Below are 19217 nucleotides of genomic sequence, written 5' to 3'. Positions count from 1 at the left end.
GAATTCTGAAGGTGGTATGCTTGTCTAAGGTAGAAACTGCAGTTTTCATGACATCCTACAGCCTGCTTGGCAATAACACATGATGGCAGAAGGATCTTGGAGCCCACAGGCTATCTCTCACAGCTCAGCTTGCACTCCTGGCAGATTTTATACCCGTCATTCTTTCCAACAGGGAGGATGAGATCCTCAGCTCAAAGCCTCAAATATCAAATGTGACTTCAAGTTCAAATGTGTTTTTGAAAGACACCAAAATTCCTAAGTGTAAATTATTTTCCAATAATTGAGTGTATTTCTATTAATAATGTTGTTGACCGCATGATGTGAATTAGAGGAAACACAGTTATTGTGACAAGGAACATATTGGAAATTTCCATAGAATTGCTATTTCCTGACTCCACTTCATGTTTTAACAGACGCAAAGGCTGTAATTTGATCATCTGTGAGTACTAAAGCTGAACACAAAGCCTGTTCTCTGGTGACTTGTTCATGCTCTCTATTTACATCTTCCCTCAATTGGGAAAGGCTGGGTAGTTGTGAAAATTAAACGAAGTGAAGTAAACAAATATTTATTATGCAATTGCTGTGTGTCGGGCCCTGTTTTGGCCAATTGGAATGTAGCGCTGAATAGGAAAGAGTTCAACTCTCATGGTGAAGCATGACAGGAAAGGTTTTTGAGCCCAAAAAGAAATAAATCCTGCTAGTAATGATAAGCTGTCCCAGGAGACAATTTCAGTCGGAGAATTCTCAAAAAAGTCTAAAAGCATTATACTAATAACTATAAACATAACCATTTAATATGGCCATTCTTCAGAATTTTCTTAAAACCCATTACATACATATGTTTATATAAACCATTCAATGATATTCCTTTAAAGCCAGGTATGTTCTGGAGGCGTGAAAAAGGATGGTTAAAAATAGACATTTTCATAGTCTGAAAAACTTTCCAGCAATGCATGCAGGTTGGCATTAACATTAGCAATGTGGATGGTACTAGTTCAATTTAAATATGTAGATGGAATATTAGAAGTCTTTGCTCAGCACTTGCATGTTAAGATACCTCAATAGCAACTAATTTTGTTGACAAACTAAGAGCAGATCTTTGACACTGAATTAGTCAAATGTCCCAGTGATTAGCAAAATTGCTAAATATATTCAAAAAGTGCTACTTGTTATATTAACATGCTCACTCATAAATATCACACACACACACACACACACACACACACATATATATATATATATATATATATATATAGCATCTGTGTTTTTGAAAGGTTATCTTTAATAAGTAGAAATTCCTGAATTATGTCATGCAGAAAAAAGGAAGCTCACGTATACATTCAGTAGTATTTGCTACTTTTTATACAAGTAAGAATATATTAATATTTGTCACTTAATGGCAAATATTTTGTAAAGCGAGCCCTTAAACCAGCAAGAAACCACAAGAGTTTAGCAAATCTTACGATGGAAATGGGAGAAAATCACTGATAAACTACAGAAAGAAACTATATTCTTTCTCTAAGTTAGATAATTCATATTTGTCAAGAGTCAATGCATCTTTCTCAGTAACGAAATAATCCTCTTTACAAGAAAAATACCCACCCTGCCATTTGTTTCAACTTTCTTCCTTTGCTGCCTAGGCACAGTATGTCTTCTTACACCAGTGCATTCTGGATCTTTTATCAAATAAAGGAAATCACCAACCTATCTGCTTTGTTAACTACTCCACACTCCAGAAGATGGACTCTTTGGATGCCATGGAAGGTAAGCAGACACAATTCACACCCAATTCATTAGCTTACTATCTACTGCAGGACGATTAACCTCATGATAATTATAATTTCAAAATGCCAGAGAGGCTAGTATAGTGCCTATACTGTATATTTCATTTCTCTGTTATCTAAGTTGGGATAATAGCCTTCCTGTCTTGATCATGTTTTTTCATTAAAAACTCAACAATAATTAAGAGGAGGGAAATGAGGCCATAAATTTTAAAAAGAACAGGGAAGAATATGTGGGAGGGTTTTGATGGAGGATAGAGAAGGGGGAGATGGTATAAGTATATTATGTCAAAAATTTAAAAAAAGGATTTAAACCTTTTAGACTGTTCACTTCAATAGTCTTTGGTATCTTGCTATCTTCTATAGGTGATGTTGAACTTGAGTGGGAAGAAACTACCATGTAAAATTTTGACCAGAGTTGCAGCTGGAAGATACACCTTGCAGATCCCAGCAGCCAAAATTATTCCCCCTGCTTTGGAATTGAACTGGGCAGAGGAAATCTTCATGCTTCCCTAACTTTCCTAACTGGATTGACCATTTTGGGGACCGTTGTAGGAAATGCTCGCATAAGATAGCTATTTGTTCTGTATAAAATTAAATATTATGGAATTAAAATGTTTAAGAAAACACATACTGCAAGTTTTTTGAGGTCCTCAATACTTTTTGGAACAAGCCAAATATAAAATTCTTATTAGGTTAGCGTACGTGTTTCAGTGTGCTTTTCCCCTACGTATTGGATTTCATTTTGAACAAAAGCTGTAAATGTTAATTTGGCAGTGTTATTTTGGCCTCCGGGGGCTGACGTTTCTTGTGGATGACTTCCAAGACTGTCATAATGATCTGTACTTCCATGCACGGCCCCATGTTTTGAATCTCCTGTTTTATGAGTGTGAAGATACCATCTCTTGAGCCCGAACAGCTGAACAGTAACCCCCTGACACTGCAGTGGTCATTCAGCACACAGTAGCACTCTGAGAAAACGTCAGGCTATTGAAACTGCACTGTGTTCTTCAGTTTGCAAAAATAAAAGGAAGATTGCAAAGTGCATGTTCCCATGTGAAGTTATAGGGACTCTTTCTAGCCTGTCTACATTGGCCAGGCCAGGCAGACCACCAGGCATAGGTTGTGTCCCTCTGTTATTTTGAAATACATAATTAAGAGAATTAGAGTATTTGTCCACTAGGTTTACACTCAACACTAACAGTTTTAAAGACTTTCTGAATATAAATGAATAAAGATGACAATAAAAGCATATGGTGTGTTGCAATCTTGCAAACTGGTGAGCGACATGCTACCGTGGTGCCAACAGAACCTTCTATGTAGATGACATTGCACAGCCTTGACTTCATGCCCAAGGGTTGAGTATATAGAATAGCAATTAATAGAATTTAAAGGAATTAACAATGTCGGGTGGTAGTGGCACACACCTTTAATCCCAGCACTAGAGAGACAGAAGCAGGTGGATCTCTGTAAATTCAAGGCCAGCCTGGTCTACAAGAGCTCGTTCCAGGACAGGCTCCAAAGCTACAGAGAAAACCTATCTTGGAAAAAAAAAAAACAGAAAAGAAAAAACAACAACAGCAAAAAAAAAAATTAACAAGTTTGAGCAAATAAGAGATTACTTTTAAAGAAGTAAAATCAGTTTAACTCCTTTTTCTCTGAGTAATTAACTGAACTGTATGAAATTGTTTTTCACAGAGTCAAAGTCATAACAAATGAATAGTATTCATTATTTTGCTTCTATGATAGGAACTATAGATTATGCTTATTTCTGTCGAAGTATACATGTATAAAATGTGATGGCTGGTAAAAGTGAATATTAAGGAATTGAGTTAAATTGAAACATGATTGAAATATTAATTAGATGTTATATATATTAAGATACCAACAAGTATATTAATTATATCATAGATAATAAATGCTAGTATAAAACCTTTTCTATATTTGTGTAACAGTTGTAATTTATATGCTATATATAATTCATTCAAGATTATTTCCAAAAGCATCCTCAAAAGTTAGTATTCATATGGAACACACTAGCCAAAAAATTGAAATCTTTTATTCTTAAACACAGTCTCAGAAAGAGTTTAAAGGCTGCATATCATTTTTTATAGGAAGGATATATAAAAAATACCATCTACAAATCCAATCAGCATATTTATGCTATCGCGAGTACTAAAAACACCAGTAACAACAGATGAGAAGTCTAATAGGCTCGGGTTTTAGCTAACCACTCTTTATTGAAAATGTTTGGCAGCCAGCAGGATTTTGTGTTCCTGGAAGACAGAAAACAGTCTCTGGAAAGTGCTGATTGGATTTACTTTTTATCATAGTACATAAAAATAAAGACAAAACTATAGTTTGATTCAAAGGGAAGATCATTGTCTCTAATATCTGCACTGGAGATATTACATTCACAGAAAAGAGTTTTTCAGGGTTGCCCAGGGTGTTTACATGTAAATGTCTGTAATGCAAATGAATAATGTCAGCTCCGTTGTAAGACAGCCCTGACCGAGCTCTAGTGGTTTTTTTTTTTTTTTTTTTTTTTTTGGTTTGGTTTTTTGTTCTGCTTTTTTAAAAAAATTAAGTCACCTACAGATTACTTTAAAATAAAAAAGCTGCTTTGATGGAAGTAGGATAGCCTTGAGAAACATGTGTGCATATACTCCAATTATATCACTGTCTGATATCAAACTATATGCTAAATAATATTGAATCTATAGAAGACATTGGGGTCAGAAAAGTTTTAGCTCAGAAACAAATGAAGACAAGTTTTCAAAAGAACTTGAATTCTTCATCAGAAAGCGATATGTCCATTGTTAAATATGCACAGCATTGTGATGTATCAAGAAACCTTAACTGAACGTGGATAGAAACTCTCAGATTAATGTTAGGCAAATGGACTCCTAATGAGATTATGAAAGGACCCATGTCTATTTAAGTTCTGCTGGTGGCTAATAAGTGAGAATTAAAATGAAGAACACCTGTAGCTTCTCAGATCCAATTTGTCAAAGTTCATTGGAGCCCATGTACAATAAATGAGCAACATGTGTTTTGGAGGAGCCAAATGAAACTGGAGCCTCTCTGAATAGTTCGCCAGAGACCAGAGCAGCTGTGGGCACGGCCTCTTCTTTCATGCTGCACTTTAGTGCACACGCAGCTTCTGGAGCTTTATAGGAAATGTGTGTCAATCGTTTGCAAAAACATTAATTTAACTTTGACCTCTAGATAGAAGAGTGTATCACACTCCACATACTATACCAAAACCTTGAATTTTAAAATGGAATTTATGTTCAACTGAGTATTCTCTAAACCGATGCAGTCATTGGGATAACTAAGTCTATTTCCAAGGTCTATCAGAAACTTCCTAGTAAATATTTTTAAGAGACTTGGAACACACAATAACTTGAATTATTCAACTGAATGATACTGATATTTGAAAACTGAAGGTTATTATGCTTAATCTCAGCAAAACAGCTTGTCTTCTTAGAATAAATAACATTTCAAGACAAATGATTTCATGAATGTGGACAGAGTTCCTAGGTGGAGTCCAGTTTAACGTATCTACTACTGGAGATATTCTAAGAAACACTTAGGATCACACATATAAAAAATGTTTTGAAAAGTAAAATAAACCTGATAGAGTTAGAATGGTCTTATATCCAGGCTTCTACCTAGATGTAATATAAAAATAAAGCAAGGTATAATGGACAAAATAAAACTTTCATCATTTATTTTAATTAATAAGCCAAGAAAAAGTTTAACAATGTCACATTGACAATAGCTAATGTAGAAACACAAAATGATGAACATGTAACATGTTTATAACCCATAACCAGGAAAATTATCCATCAACAGAAACTGCAAATGTAATCAATAAGCCTAAATATCCCATTTAAGGACTTCATTGAATTTTATGATCATGGTTTTATATTTGTTTGTATGTTTCACATGGACACACTGAAGAAAAGACATTATCTGCTATATTTACTTCTGCTACATAAAATCATGGGTACCTTTGTCAAAGAGAAGTCAAAAAACATGCTAAAGGAATGTTTGGATTTAAATGTTGATATAGATAAATACACAGCATAAAACGTGATTAGGAAAAGAAGTTGAGAAAATTTTTATTTTAGATGACTCAACTTGACATGCTGAACAATGCCTGAAATATTGTCCTTTGAAAAGAAAACTAATGTAGTAGAAAGTCTCAAAGTATATTATTTCTCTATTAATAAGATTATGTTTGTAAAGACACATCCTATTTAATTTAGCTTCATATTCACTGAAGTTATTTGTAGATTAAAAAGTCATTTGGATGGTGTTACAGGTCTTCTTACCATATTTATGCTGTCATTCTACTTAATCCTTACAAAATCGTTTAAATGTTTCAAGGTCCTACGCAATAGTTTTTGTTTTTGTATTTGTATTTCTTTTTGGAGACAGGGTTTCTCTAGTAACTTTGGAGCCTGTACTAGCTTTTATAGTCCAGGCTGGCCTTAAATTTACAGAGATCCGCCTGCCTCTGCCTCCCGAGTGCTGGGATTAAAGGTGTGTACCACCATCGCCTGACTCCCTCTGCAATAGTTAAAGAAAATAAAATATTAATTGTTGTGCCTTAATTTACAGGTAAGTGTAAGCATTAAATTTAAAGCCAAGTTTCTCTCAAAGATGAAAAAATGTTCTGTTGCCCTATGCAAGTATCCCCTTGAGTCACATAGATGGGATGCTTTGAATGGTATGACATGTTCTTCATAAAGGAAAACCATAACTATGCTCTTTCCCAGTTTCCAATTAGCTAGAGACTTTCTGCTAATCGCAGCCAAACAACACAAGAATAATTGTGGTCATGAGTCATTTTTTTGAGAAAATATATCACTCTAGGATAAAACATAACATCCATGTTAATGAAAAATTATATCATATTTTAGGGGAAAAGACTATAATAGAAATATAACAATTCCTTCTAAATTAATTTGGGAAATATTATAGTTGTTTTCCAAATAATTCCAAGATTGTTGCTTAAATGAAAGAGTAGAAGTCACCAGAGGCTTGACTAGAAATCTCCAGAGCCCTTAGTTAGCCAGACTTCCCCAACAAAACTATAAGGTTTGAAATATCTCAACAAAATGCATTGCACTGAAAACCCCTCAATCCCTTTTAAATTAAGAAGCCACGGAAGCACGCTTTCAAATGTCTCATTCACAACACACCGCATCTAACTATGAATTACTGAGCATATGAAAATTCATGTCACCCATAACCAGAATTAAGACACATTAATAAAACAGGTGCTGCAGGCCTGCCTATAATATCGCTGAGAATTCTTAATAAGAATGCTTGTTTGTCTTGCAGAGGATCTGAGTTTGATTGCCAGAACCTTTATTATAAGGAGACTCATAATCCTTTGGCTTGAGGAACCCAATGCCTCAGGCATCTCTTAGCACCTGTATTCATGTGCACACATCTACAGAGAGACAAGCATGCATACACATACATAAAAATAATAAGTCTTAAAGAGAACATGCTATATTAGCTACTTTTCCTTTTCTGTGATAAAATACCACGACACACAATTTTAGGGAGAAAGAACTTGCTTTGGCTTACAGTTTGAGGGGACAGTCAATCTCAGTGGGTTAAATCATGGCAGCAAGAACTTGAGAAGTCAGTTGGTGACATTGCACCCAAAGGAAGCAAAGAATGGTGAATACTCGATTGACTTTGGTATTCAGTCCAGGGCCCAAGAATGATAATGCCCACTTTTAGGATTAATCTTCCCACTTCCATGAACCTACTCAAAAATATGATTGTTGTGGTTTGAAAGACAATGGCCCCATAGGCTCATAGGGAAGTGGCACCATTAGGATATACGGCCTTGTTGGAGTAGGTTGGAGGAAGTGGGTTACTAGGGGTGGGAGTTACGAGGTCTCAGAAGTTCAAGCTAGGCCCAATAGCTCGGTCGTTTCTTGTTGCTTGTGGATCCAGATGTAGAACTCTCAGTTACCTTTCCAGTATCATGTCTTCCTGCATGCCGCCATGTCCCTGCCATGATGATAGTGGAGTGAACCTCTGAACTGTAAGCCAGCCCCAATTAAACATTTTCCTTTGATTTTGTTTTTCGTTTGGTTGTTTTTTTGTTTGTGTTTGTTTTGATTTTGTTTTAGTTGGTTTTTGTTTGTTTTGTTTTGTTTTTTGAGATAGGGTTTCTCTGTAGCTTTGATGCCTGTCCTGGAACTAGCTCTTGCAGACCAAGCTGACCTCAAATTCACAAAGATCCACCTGCCTCTGCCTCCCGAGTGCTGGGATTAAAGGTGTGCACTACCACAGCCCAGCCTAAATATTTTCCTTTGTAAGAGTTACCTTGGTTATGGTGTCTCTTCACAGCAATGGAGAACTGACGAAGACGGTGGCTAGAGGCTTGTTCCTAGGTGATTTTAGATCCTGTAAAGTTCTAATGCCAATGATCAAAGATGTATAGTTAAGATAAAATGTGATTAAATGTGATGTTAGAGGACAGTGAAGATAAATGTGATTGGAAATGCAAAAATACTATGAGGAGACTCTTTTTGTACAGTTAGTATTTTTTTTCCTTTTTATTGATTTAATTTGTTCCTTGTCAATTTACATGTGTATAGAGTGAATTCTGATTGCACTCACGTCTCCCACCATACCCACCTCCTCCTTACAGGGAAAGGTTTGCTATTATCACCACAAAAGTAGCCATGCGAGGTATTGTGTTTGGTAATTAATTCTATGTAAGCATTTTACAGTGTACACGTATCCAAGAACATTGTGTGCAATTTGATTTCACACAATTTTATTTTTCAGTTAATAAAGGTATTGTTTTAGAAAATTTCAAGTAATAGAACTACCTTATAATTATCAAAATGAATAGAATTTCTACCTTATTAACTTTTTGGAATAAGCTATATGAAATATCTGTGGATTTATTTCCACAAACCTATTATCGTTTCATCCTCACCTGCTTACATAAGTTAAATACAAAGACAATTATTAACTTGCATTTGTTATTTACTTATTCCTCCCATACAAATGTCTGCTAAACAACTGATATTTTAAATATTAAATACAGTGCTTGACATAGTCCACATACTTTACAGAGAGACCATTCGACTGCTACAGAATATCTAGAAAGTCTGAGTTTCCATGGCTGAGACTGAACATTTGCTTGCTGGACTCTCACAAACAGAGTTGAATCAGAATGTAGTTTACTTATAAAGTTAATGGACAGTAGGAAGATTATTACTGATGCCCTGATCTGTTAGATCAGAAATTGTGTATTTTTAAAGAATATACTTAGGTGTTGATAAGCAACTATGCATAAAACAGACTATTTGCTTTAAGTAACATTACTGAACCAATACCAAGTCCCAGGAAGTTTTCTCGGACATTTTTATGAATTCATTTGACTTGTGACAATTCTTAGGATGTGATGCTATTATTGGCCTTTTACAGACTCCTAAAAGGCTCCTGGGTCACAGGAGGCCATTGTTTTGACCATATCCTGCTGTATTCCATTAAGACCCATCAGGTAGATGATTACACCTCTGTTCTTACTGGCCTGAACTTAGTACATTCACATGGACACTAAACCCATCCTCAAAACAGATGCTCCTGGGTATTGTCTGTGATCATCTACGTAATTAGATTGCATCACATGGTCAGTGCCACCCTTTGTATGCAGATACCTAGTTAATTATTCGTTCTATTCTTTGCTGCTTCTTTCAAAATATGTTTGGTCCTAAACAAAGCATATTGTTTACCTTGTAAATTCTATAGTTTGTTGTCATATTTATGCTCCTCATTCGTAGCTCTGATAATATCACTGATTTGTTTTATAACCCCTCATGGCCTGTTGAACTTGAATTACAAAAGATACATTTCCTGCTATATCATCTCTGTCTAGACCAGAGGTTCTCAACTTTCTTGCTGTGACCCTTTAATACAATTCCTCAAGTTGTGGTGAGCCCAACCATAAAATTATTCTCATTGCTACTTCATCGCTATAATTTTGCAACTTTTATGAATTGCATTGTAAATATCTGTGATTTCTGATGGTCTTTAGCAACCCCCGTGAAAGGGTTGAGGGTTGCGACCCATGGGATAAGAACCACTGATCTAGATTTAAGTTGGATTATGCCCAGAGGTGTACGACGTGACTCACAAAGCTGCAATTGGATTGGAGCAATAAGGCCTGGTCTTCTGTTGCTTGCTGAACTACACTGTTCATATTCCCAATGCAGGCATTCATTGCCACGTCCCTCTTATCTTTCTCAGTGCTAGTTGAAGGCATTATTTCATGACTTGCTCAGATGGACTCATTCATTTACTATTCTCCATTTGTTTGCTTCTTGTAAACATGAACTAAATGCTTCTTGTAATTTTATCTGTGCTGCATTTAGCACAATTACATATGAAAGAGGCATACAAATATGTTCAACTGAACATTCACTTTAGCAAAAGTGAAATAGTTTGCCTGGGTGGTCATATGTTTTATAGCAATATCTGTGTGTTAAAATAAGTATCTTTTCACCTGACAAAATTGGGAGCATTGGGATTGCGGGAGAAGGAAGGGTGGAAGGGGAAGAGGAGGGGAGAAAAGGAGGAGTAAGGAGAACTTGAGGGAATGGGATAGTGGAGATGGGGGAAGGACAGAGACCGAGAGCAAGGAAAGAGATATCTTGATTGAGGGAGGCATTGTGGGGCTAGCAAGAAACCAGGCACTAGAGAAATTACCAGGAATCCACAAGGATGACCTCAGCTAAGACTCTAAGCAACAGAGGAGAGGGTGCCCAAGCTGACCTTGCCCTATAGGCATATTGATGAATATCTTAAATGTCATCATAGAAGCTTCATCCAGCAACTGATGGAAACAGAGGCAGAGACCCACGTCAGAGAACTGGACTGAGCTCCCAAAATCCAGTTGAAGAATGCAAGGAGTGAGAATATGAGCAAAGAGGTCTAGACCATGATGGGGACACCCACTGAAACAGTTTACCTGAACTAATGGGAGCTCACCAACTCCAGCCAGACAGGGAAGGAACCAGCAGAGGATCAAGCTAGATCCTCTGAGTATGGGTGACAGTTATATGGCTGGGGCAGACTGAGAGGCTACTGGCAATGACACTAGGATTTATCCCTACTGCTTGTACTGACTTTTTGGTAATCCATTCCTTTTGGATGGATACCTTGCTCAGCCTAGATATAGTAGCGAGGGCCTTGGTCCTTCCTCAAAGCAATGTGCCTTACCCTCTCTGAGGAGTGGATGGGGAGTAGAAATGGGAGGACAGGAGGGAGTGGGAACTGGTATTGATATGTAAAATGAAAAAAGATAGTTTGTTTCTTTTTAAAAAAAATAAAAATAAATAAGTATCCTTTTGCTCAGGGAAAAAGCTATATTTCTGAATCATGATAAATAAAGATGGGAAACTGGGAAAATTGGCATCTACTAATATATCCATTGTTAATAGCAACCAGTTACCCAGATCAAAACTCAAGTTCTTGAAACTGCCTAATACCTTTAACAACTGAAGGTGACAAGAAAGAATACTGTGTGAGGAGGCGATTTGTAGTTCCACGATGATCTGAGTTGTTTGGGTGTTATTTTACATTGTAGACCTTTCAAAAATGTGTATTCTCAGTCGGCAGAAATGTGGAGGCATCAAAATTTGGGCATTGTTCGTTTAAAAATTTAACTGTATTGTTATTTCAAGTATATGGGTCTTTTGCCTGCATGCATGGCTGAGCACCCCATGTGAGCAGTAGCTGCAGAGGGGCTAAAGAGATTGAATCCCTGGGACTGGAGGTACAGACCATGGTGAGTTACCAAGTGCATGCTGGGAATCAAACCGGGGCCCTCTGCAACAGCAAGTGATGCTCTTAACTGCTGAGCTATCTCTCCTGTCCCAGCCACTAAGTCCTTCTGTATGTATAAAACGCACATACACAAATTTCAATACCAGCTGGACAGAATAAAAAGTAGAAACCCATCAATGCATCTGTGTCCTAAAGGCAATATTTTTTTCTTTTAATCACATTATGTTTATATCTTAAGGAGACAGAAATGAGCTGGGGTTTAGCATATTCTTTTCAAAAAGGTCTGGTCCAAACTAACTTGACCGAAGAACAGGATGAGGCAGTGTCAAGTTATCCCAAACAAGATATCCCTGGGTGTTGGACAGGTGCTGGAGATGGAGAGGCGGATCTGAAGCGAGCTGCCAGTGCACTCATGCATAGAGGCCCACACCGGGTACAGAGATTACAGTAATGAGCAACAGGTGGTAAACCAGGGTAGCAGGTCATTTGAGAAGAGCTCGGGAAGAGGTAGTGTATCATAACAGACAGGTGAAGCGAGGCTCAAAGAGTCAGGGAACTGGCACTAGGTGGATCCAAGTAAAGCCAGAGGCAGGGAAGTGGGGCAGCAGGCAGCAGGCAGCAGGCAGCAGGCAGCAGGCAGCAGGCAGCAGGCAGCAGGCAGCAGGCAGCAGGCAGCAGGCAGCAGGACTCTCCCCACCAGCTAGACTCAGTGAGCGCTGTTTCTCAGGAATATACATACACAAAACAGAAGCCCAGGCAGAGTGCAGAATCCCCTTGCCTTCTGAATACTAATAGTTTTGCATATATATATATATATATATATATATATATATATATATATATATACACACACACACACACACACACACACACACACACACACACACACACACACACATACACAGTACCTGAGCATCAAATAAGTGTGAGAGGGTGAAGAAATAAATAACCCGTTAGATATTAAAGTGTACCCAAGAGATTTAGAGTACCTGAGAGATCTAGTATTATGACAAACCTAATCAATACAATGATGAACAGAACAACAGGAGGCAAAATCACCACTAGTTACTATGAAAATATTAAATGGCTGGAAGAGGAAGATAAATAAGTTGAAAAACCATGTAATTATTTCAGGCTGTAAAATATTCCAACCATGAGAAACCATCTGTCAAAGAGAGAAAAGTTAATTTACAGACTACATTCAAAATAGAAAACACAAGGGGTAAAACTTATGGATTATTTCTGAAAAAAAAACTGCAGATCGGGGAAAATTTAAAATCCTTCTTTCAGGCATTGAAATGTGCTTTATAATTATATAATTGCTTTGGAGAACACAATTGTCTTATTATTTCATAGGGTTAATAGGTCTACTAGTTTTGAGTTGTTTTAACGTAAATGAAGATATGCGGTAACTATAAATCCGAGACTTTGTGAATATTAAAATGGAAGATGACAAATAGGTCGGGATGAATGCTTCCCGTGTGGACTTTTCTTCTTCTTTGGGAGCCAACAGTGCCCAGGAGGTCAGAAAGTAGCAACAGAGTCGACTTTCAGGGAGTGTTGTTGAAAGTGGGGAAACACATTCAGGGCTCGGGGCTAGCCAGACAAAATAATCATCAAGAGATGAGGGACATCAGTGGCGACTGAAACTCAGGAGTTGGGTGACCGACCAGGAATAATCAACTACCCCCTGTGTTTTTGGAAGGAGCAGTCAATAAACATACCATGTGAACTTCAATTGATGTTTTTGATTGAGCTTTGACAGTCATACTTGTGTCAAAAGTTTTGCCATTTTAGAAACAAAAAAAAAAAAACCCATCTAATTTTAAAATATCTTTTCTGTCAGCAATTTACAAAAGTCCCATAAAATTCTGAGGACTTTTGCTGAAATGGAGATTTTTCTCCAAAACAGTAAATAAGAATTACATGTTTTGCTGATGTAGATATTAATTTTTGAAGTCAAAGCACCAATACAATTTAAACAAATACAAAATTGAAATAAATATTTACGTATAATCAGGAATCTTGATGGGTCGTATTAAGAAGGTAAAAATTTTGACAATCTATTGAAAATAAAATCTTTGCCGTTGCAAAAATTACACAGTATCAGTGTTAGATTGAATAGTCTTCTCCGCCTAAATGAATGATACTACACATCATTCTATACTATAATTAATTACTATAGAGGTAATTTGAACAAATAAACATTAATGATGCATGGTCAGCTGTAGAATATCAATAACCATAGAACCAGAAACTGACACCGGCGTGAGCCCGGTGAGAAGACAGTCGGAACAACTGGGTGAGATGTGATGATCCGCACGCCATCTCTGACTCCTTACATCTCCTTACATGTACTGTGGAGGGAGGACAATTGAGCAGATCACAGCTTTTTGTGATTCATGTATTCATGTTTTCACCCGTTTTGTTTCAAGAAAGCAAGCCATTTAAAAGATGTTTCCTCCTGAAAAGTTGGCTCAGTCTGAGAGGCCTTAGATTTAATCCTTATTACCATAAATCAATTAGGGAGATAGATAGACAGATACAGACAGACAGACAGACACACAGACACACAGACAGACAGCCATTTTATGTTAAACTAGAAATAGTGGATATTCGAGACAACTGTGAATTATGTATGGATTTTGGTCATACAATCTTTTTTAAATGGGTTGATTTTTATATTATCCTAATAGTAGTCTATTTTGGCCTCAAAAATAGCCTTACAGTTCCACTTTTCCCCTTCTGGCCTCTCTCTCCCACCTCCTCCTTCCTCTCCTTGTTTCTGTCTCTCTTCTTTGTTTTTACTCTAATAGAGCATCTGAACCACCTGAGTCCCAACACAGTCCTGCTACCCACATCTGAAGCTAGATTTAAAAATTCTGCTTCCTCACAAAATTTTATACTAATCTTACAAAATTTTCTATGATCATACTTCATTTTTCTTCATGTTCAGATACTTACTATGAAAATGTATTTCTAAAATACAAAACTCTTTAAGTAAGTCACACTGCCAAAAAAAAATAGCCTTGTGGTATTATCATACACCCCCATGCTGATTCTCGTCATGACTTTAATCTTCAAAAGATACTTATTCCATTGAAAAACCTGGGATTTTCTTCAAAGTCAGAAAAAAAAAAAAGACAAGCATTTTGGTAAAATGACATGGATCAGAGACTAGAGAAAAAAATCTGTTATTAAAGTTTTAGAAAAATATTAAAAATATCAAATCCTCAAAGAGGCAAAAATACAGTTTGGAAACATGAGATGTCTTGTTATTTTAGAATCATATATGTAAGATTAAAGAATTAAAATCTGGAAAGGATGGAGGTTTTTAAAGATAGAATATGTTCTTCGTGCTATTTAATCATAACAGATATTCTGAAAGACTAAGCTGTATTAATCGATCTGAACAAAATGGAAAAAGAATGTAAAAGCAGGCAAGCATCACAAGTGCAGTCATTTTCCAATGCACCAGCCATAAAATAATCGCTGCTTTTTGGCGAAGCTCAAACAAACTTTTCCAGGAATAGCACGACAAATTGATAAAGCGCAAAGCCACCCTTTATTCTTGCATTCCTTCTTTGTGGCGTAATGAGTCTCGGTAGCTTAGAACAAAAACTAACAGGGAAAAAGCTTCTTGTGTCATGGGAAAGGCCAACGACTTGATGGTGCGGCTTCATTTCTTTACCAAATGCTGTATGCATCTGCAGCTGTTATTAAACACCTATTATCCTTAAAACGAGAGAATTTTCTGATTTCCTATGACACCGGGTACCGTTGACCATACTTCATAAGGAATACAATCATTAGCCCCCTGCCTGGGTTCTGTTTGTACCCCAGCCATCTCTGTGAAACAAGCTCACTGGTTCAGACATGAGCACACATGACTTCCAAAGGAAGAAGTAAAATCTACAAACAAACTGTAACCAGAGTCTGGGGGATACACTCAGGTGAGGCATGCAGGTGACCACGGGTTAAACGCGAAGCTCTTGCATGGATTTACTGCTCTCCTAAGCCATGACCCCTCATCCAGAGAACTAGCTGATTTTTCCTTTTCCTTTTAAGAGGTCCACCTGAAGTTTCCCTGTCTGAAAGCACAGGGTGGAACTAGAGGAAAGCTGTGCTAATGATGCCATGATGCGCTGTTGGAGCCATGTTCTCTGAAGGCAGTAAGAATTGTCAATGAAGAGACCTATCAAAGGTAAACCCTTAAATTTCCACAACAGTTGAGAGAAGCAAATTGTCTCATTGAAATGAAATTAATGTTAAGTGTCAAAATGGACCATAGTGGTCAATTCCAGGAGGATTTTAAAGCGAGTAGAGTTGAGGAAAGGACATTTAGAGATCCCTGTTTGCATGAAAACACCTTACCTTACTGAAAATCTGTCTTGTCTAGCGATTCTGCTCCTCACAGTCTATGTTGATTTGTGCAGCAAAAGAACTAGTGTGCAGGGGCACACAGATACCTTTCCTTGTTGGTTTCTGCCCTCAATCTACATGGCTTTAAAGCAATGCCATTTACCTCATGTAAAAAAGAAAGTCCTGAGCCAGAGTATTTCTAAATGACTTAGAATATTGAGAACTAAAGTGTTTTGAGTTTTAGCCTTTTTAAAGAGTAATGTGTGAAATTAATTAGCTCCATTCTGCCAACTCCTGCAAAAATAGCAATCGAAGTAAAAAAATAAAATAAAAAAGCTTTTTTCTTTTTTTTATTATTAAATCTGATTAAAGAATAACTAAGGCTGGGTGGTGGTGTTACACTCCTTTAATCCCAACATTCAGGCGGTAGAAGGAGGTGAATCTCTGTGAGTTCAATGCCAGCTTGATCTACAGAGTGAGTTCCAGGACAGCCAGAGCTATACAGAGAAACCCTGTCTCCGAAAAACAAAAACAAAAACAAAAATAATAAACAAAAAAGAATTAAGAAGAATTGCAAATTTGAAATATGTTCCATTTATATTTTAGAAGAAATTACAATAAGAGGAAAGATACTATATGAAAAGTGTTTATCAGTAAGGTTTTTATGAGTGGCTCACATGATATACTGTGTTTAACTAAATGTAATCATGTTCATAAACCAAATATGTCCATGTGATTGCACTGCAGCTTACATTCTCTGAGTTTGTCCAGATTATGGGGCACCTCTTAACAGGTGAAGTTACTTTTTGAAAAAAATTCTAGAAAGCCCTCTTCAATGTGCTTTTATGAATTTTCCTCTATTTTCCATTTTTCCTCTATAGCCATTGACCATGTTTGAATTTTGACATCTAAAAGAGTTGAAAAAGATCATGATATGTCGAAGGCACATTACACTCCATTCAGAAGATGTTCCTCTAGGTCAGTAGTTCTCAACCTGTGGGTTGTGACCTCTTTTGGGGTCAACCCTTTCACAGGGGTGACATATCTGATATTTACATTATGAGTCATAACAGTACCCAAATTACAATTATAAAGTAGCAATGGGATAATTTAATGGTTGGGAGTCACCACAACTTGAGGAACTGTGTTAAAGGGTCACAGCATTAGGAAGGTTGAGAACCCCTGGTCTAGGGGCTCTGTAGCTTTGGGTCAGATGGACAGAGCATGCTTTGGTGCTGTGGATCCACACTCTTTCCGTCTACCAGGACACTGCTCATCCAAAACCCTTTCCTTAAGACTTTGTATATGTAGACCTGAGTGACAGGGGAAGAGATGCTAGGACACATGGCCTGTGACTCAGGACATGGATGGCACTATCTATTGTCACCACACTCCCCTCACTCCTCAATGTGCGGCACTTTCCTTGTCTGCCCTTCCTGCTCGACACGGTTTTAAAACACTGTGTTTGGAATAGACTTGGAAACATCGAAATAAGCCTTGTGTTTTGTGATCTTTTCTTTAAAACCCTTAATACAAGTCCTTGGACTCATACTTCTTTAGCATTAAATAACAGATGCTTTATGAGGTATAAATGCACGCACATGTTACTGTTTCTCCATCAGCTCTTCTGAAAAGCAGCAGGTCTCAAACCTTAGATGATGACATAGGCACCTTACTTCTCACGATAGCTTACACTTAGTTGCAAGAAAATAAAGATGTCAATGTCTTTCATCAACGTAACTTTAAAAAATAGCATTATTCTATTGTGAGAGTCTACTGCAAAACTATTTTAGCATCTCGACATCTGGTGCTGATGGCAGAATCAGAGAAGATACCGTCACTGTGTGAACAGTGACGTGCTGACTGTTTGATGCTCACAAAATTCCCAGATTGTATGCAATCACACTTTTATAACCTTTCATATTTTTAAATTGCTTACCTAAAAACTAATATACAGTGCCTGCACGCTAGAATATCTTGCCTCTGGAAAACAGTGGGATATCTGAATACTAGGACATGATTAAGCAACTATTTCCCAAGCTGGTGGAGACACTTTCTGGAACAGTGTGTTTGTACAGTGGTGACTATTTGTCACGGTAGGCCCTGACACCGGCCTTAAAGCACCAACCACATTGGGCAATATGTCATAAGCAGCCAGTTGGGGGGCAGTAACAAAATACTTGGCTAACCATTCTATACCAGAGACATCTGTTTAGTTTAGCAAGACAGTAACACCAGGCACCTCCATAATTTGGACACTGTAAATATCATAATTCACTCCATTTTAAAAGAGAAGCAGACAACCTAGAAATCCTATACACTATATACATTTTAAATATCAGCTGTATGTAGCATTGTGCAAAAGAATTTATGTAATAGTTTAAGGAGGCAATACAGTTAAGCAAAAATTATGTGATAAAAATTTACATATAACAGTAAACAAAATTCTGTTTGTATGATTTCTTTCAATGGTAGAGTTATTTTGTACTTTCTAATTAGCTATTAAATAGTGAACTTACTGGGTGTCCGGCACTGTGTAATTATTTTGACAAAATTCTTTTAACCTTTGAAAACAATCTTATAAAGTGATGTTTTCAACCTAAGTCCTAGTTAACTGAAACTTGAAGAAATGAACTTGCTTGTTCAAGGTCAAAGGAAGGCCTAAAACTTCTCAGTTTACACCAAACTTCACATGCGTGATTTGCAGTAGTTCTTAGAGGAAAAGTTTCCTGTGTGCATTGTGTACACTGTACATTACTCCCCTAAATGAATGGATATGTGGAAACATCCTTAGTATGTTTTAGGACATACAGCAACTAGCTTGTTGTCATGGCTCCACAACCACCCTGTTTACAGAGCTTTTTATCGCACATCCTAGGCATCTATCTACTCAACGTTAAGCAAACCCATGTCGATCCGTAACTCACACAAAAGGAATACTTATCCTCGGAAAATCCTAATGATTCACAGATTTTTTTAACCTTAAATCCAGAAACACAGATGAAAGAGAATGAGGATTTCTTGGCTAGAAGTCATTATCTTCTCCCTGAAAATTATGCCTCCAAAAGAAGAGATGCACAGCAGCCTGGTGGCTGGTGCGTAAAGAACACTGGCTCTTAGGAGCCTGTGTTCCTACTCCTACTGAAGAGTGAAGTGCTTCTTGAAAGATCTGGAGAACAGCTTCAAGGTTCCCCTTCTTTTGGGCATCAAAAATGACTTCACAACTCAAGTGCCACC

General features: G+C 37.2%; 1 protein-coding gene across 1 annotated transcript in view; it reads left to right on the top strand.

Annotated features, from left to right (window-relative positions):
• The window catches only part of Ptprq (protein tyrosine phosphatase receptor type Q), a 176892-nt gene extending 174707 nt beyond the window's left edge, over positions 1 to 2185 (top strand). The window contains 2 exon segments of the mRNA XM_038314879.1: positions 1641 to 1764; positions 2148 to 2185. Of these exon segments, the coding sequence (XP_038170807.1) occupies positions 1641 to 1764; positions 2148 to 2185 (162 nt within the window).
• Positions 2186 to 19217: the final 17032 nt, after the last annotated feature.

The sequence above is a fragment of the Arvicola amphibius genome, chromosome 17 (assembly GCF_903992535.2).
Source record: "Arvicola amphibius chromosome 17, mArvAmp1.2, whole genome shotgun sequence".
NCBI lineage: Eukaryota > Metazoa > Chordata > Mammalia > Rodentia > Cricetidae > Arvicola > Arvicola amphibius.
Note: the sequence above shows the minus strand (reverse complement) of the source record. Positions and strands in the feature narration are given on the sequence as shown.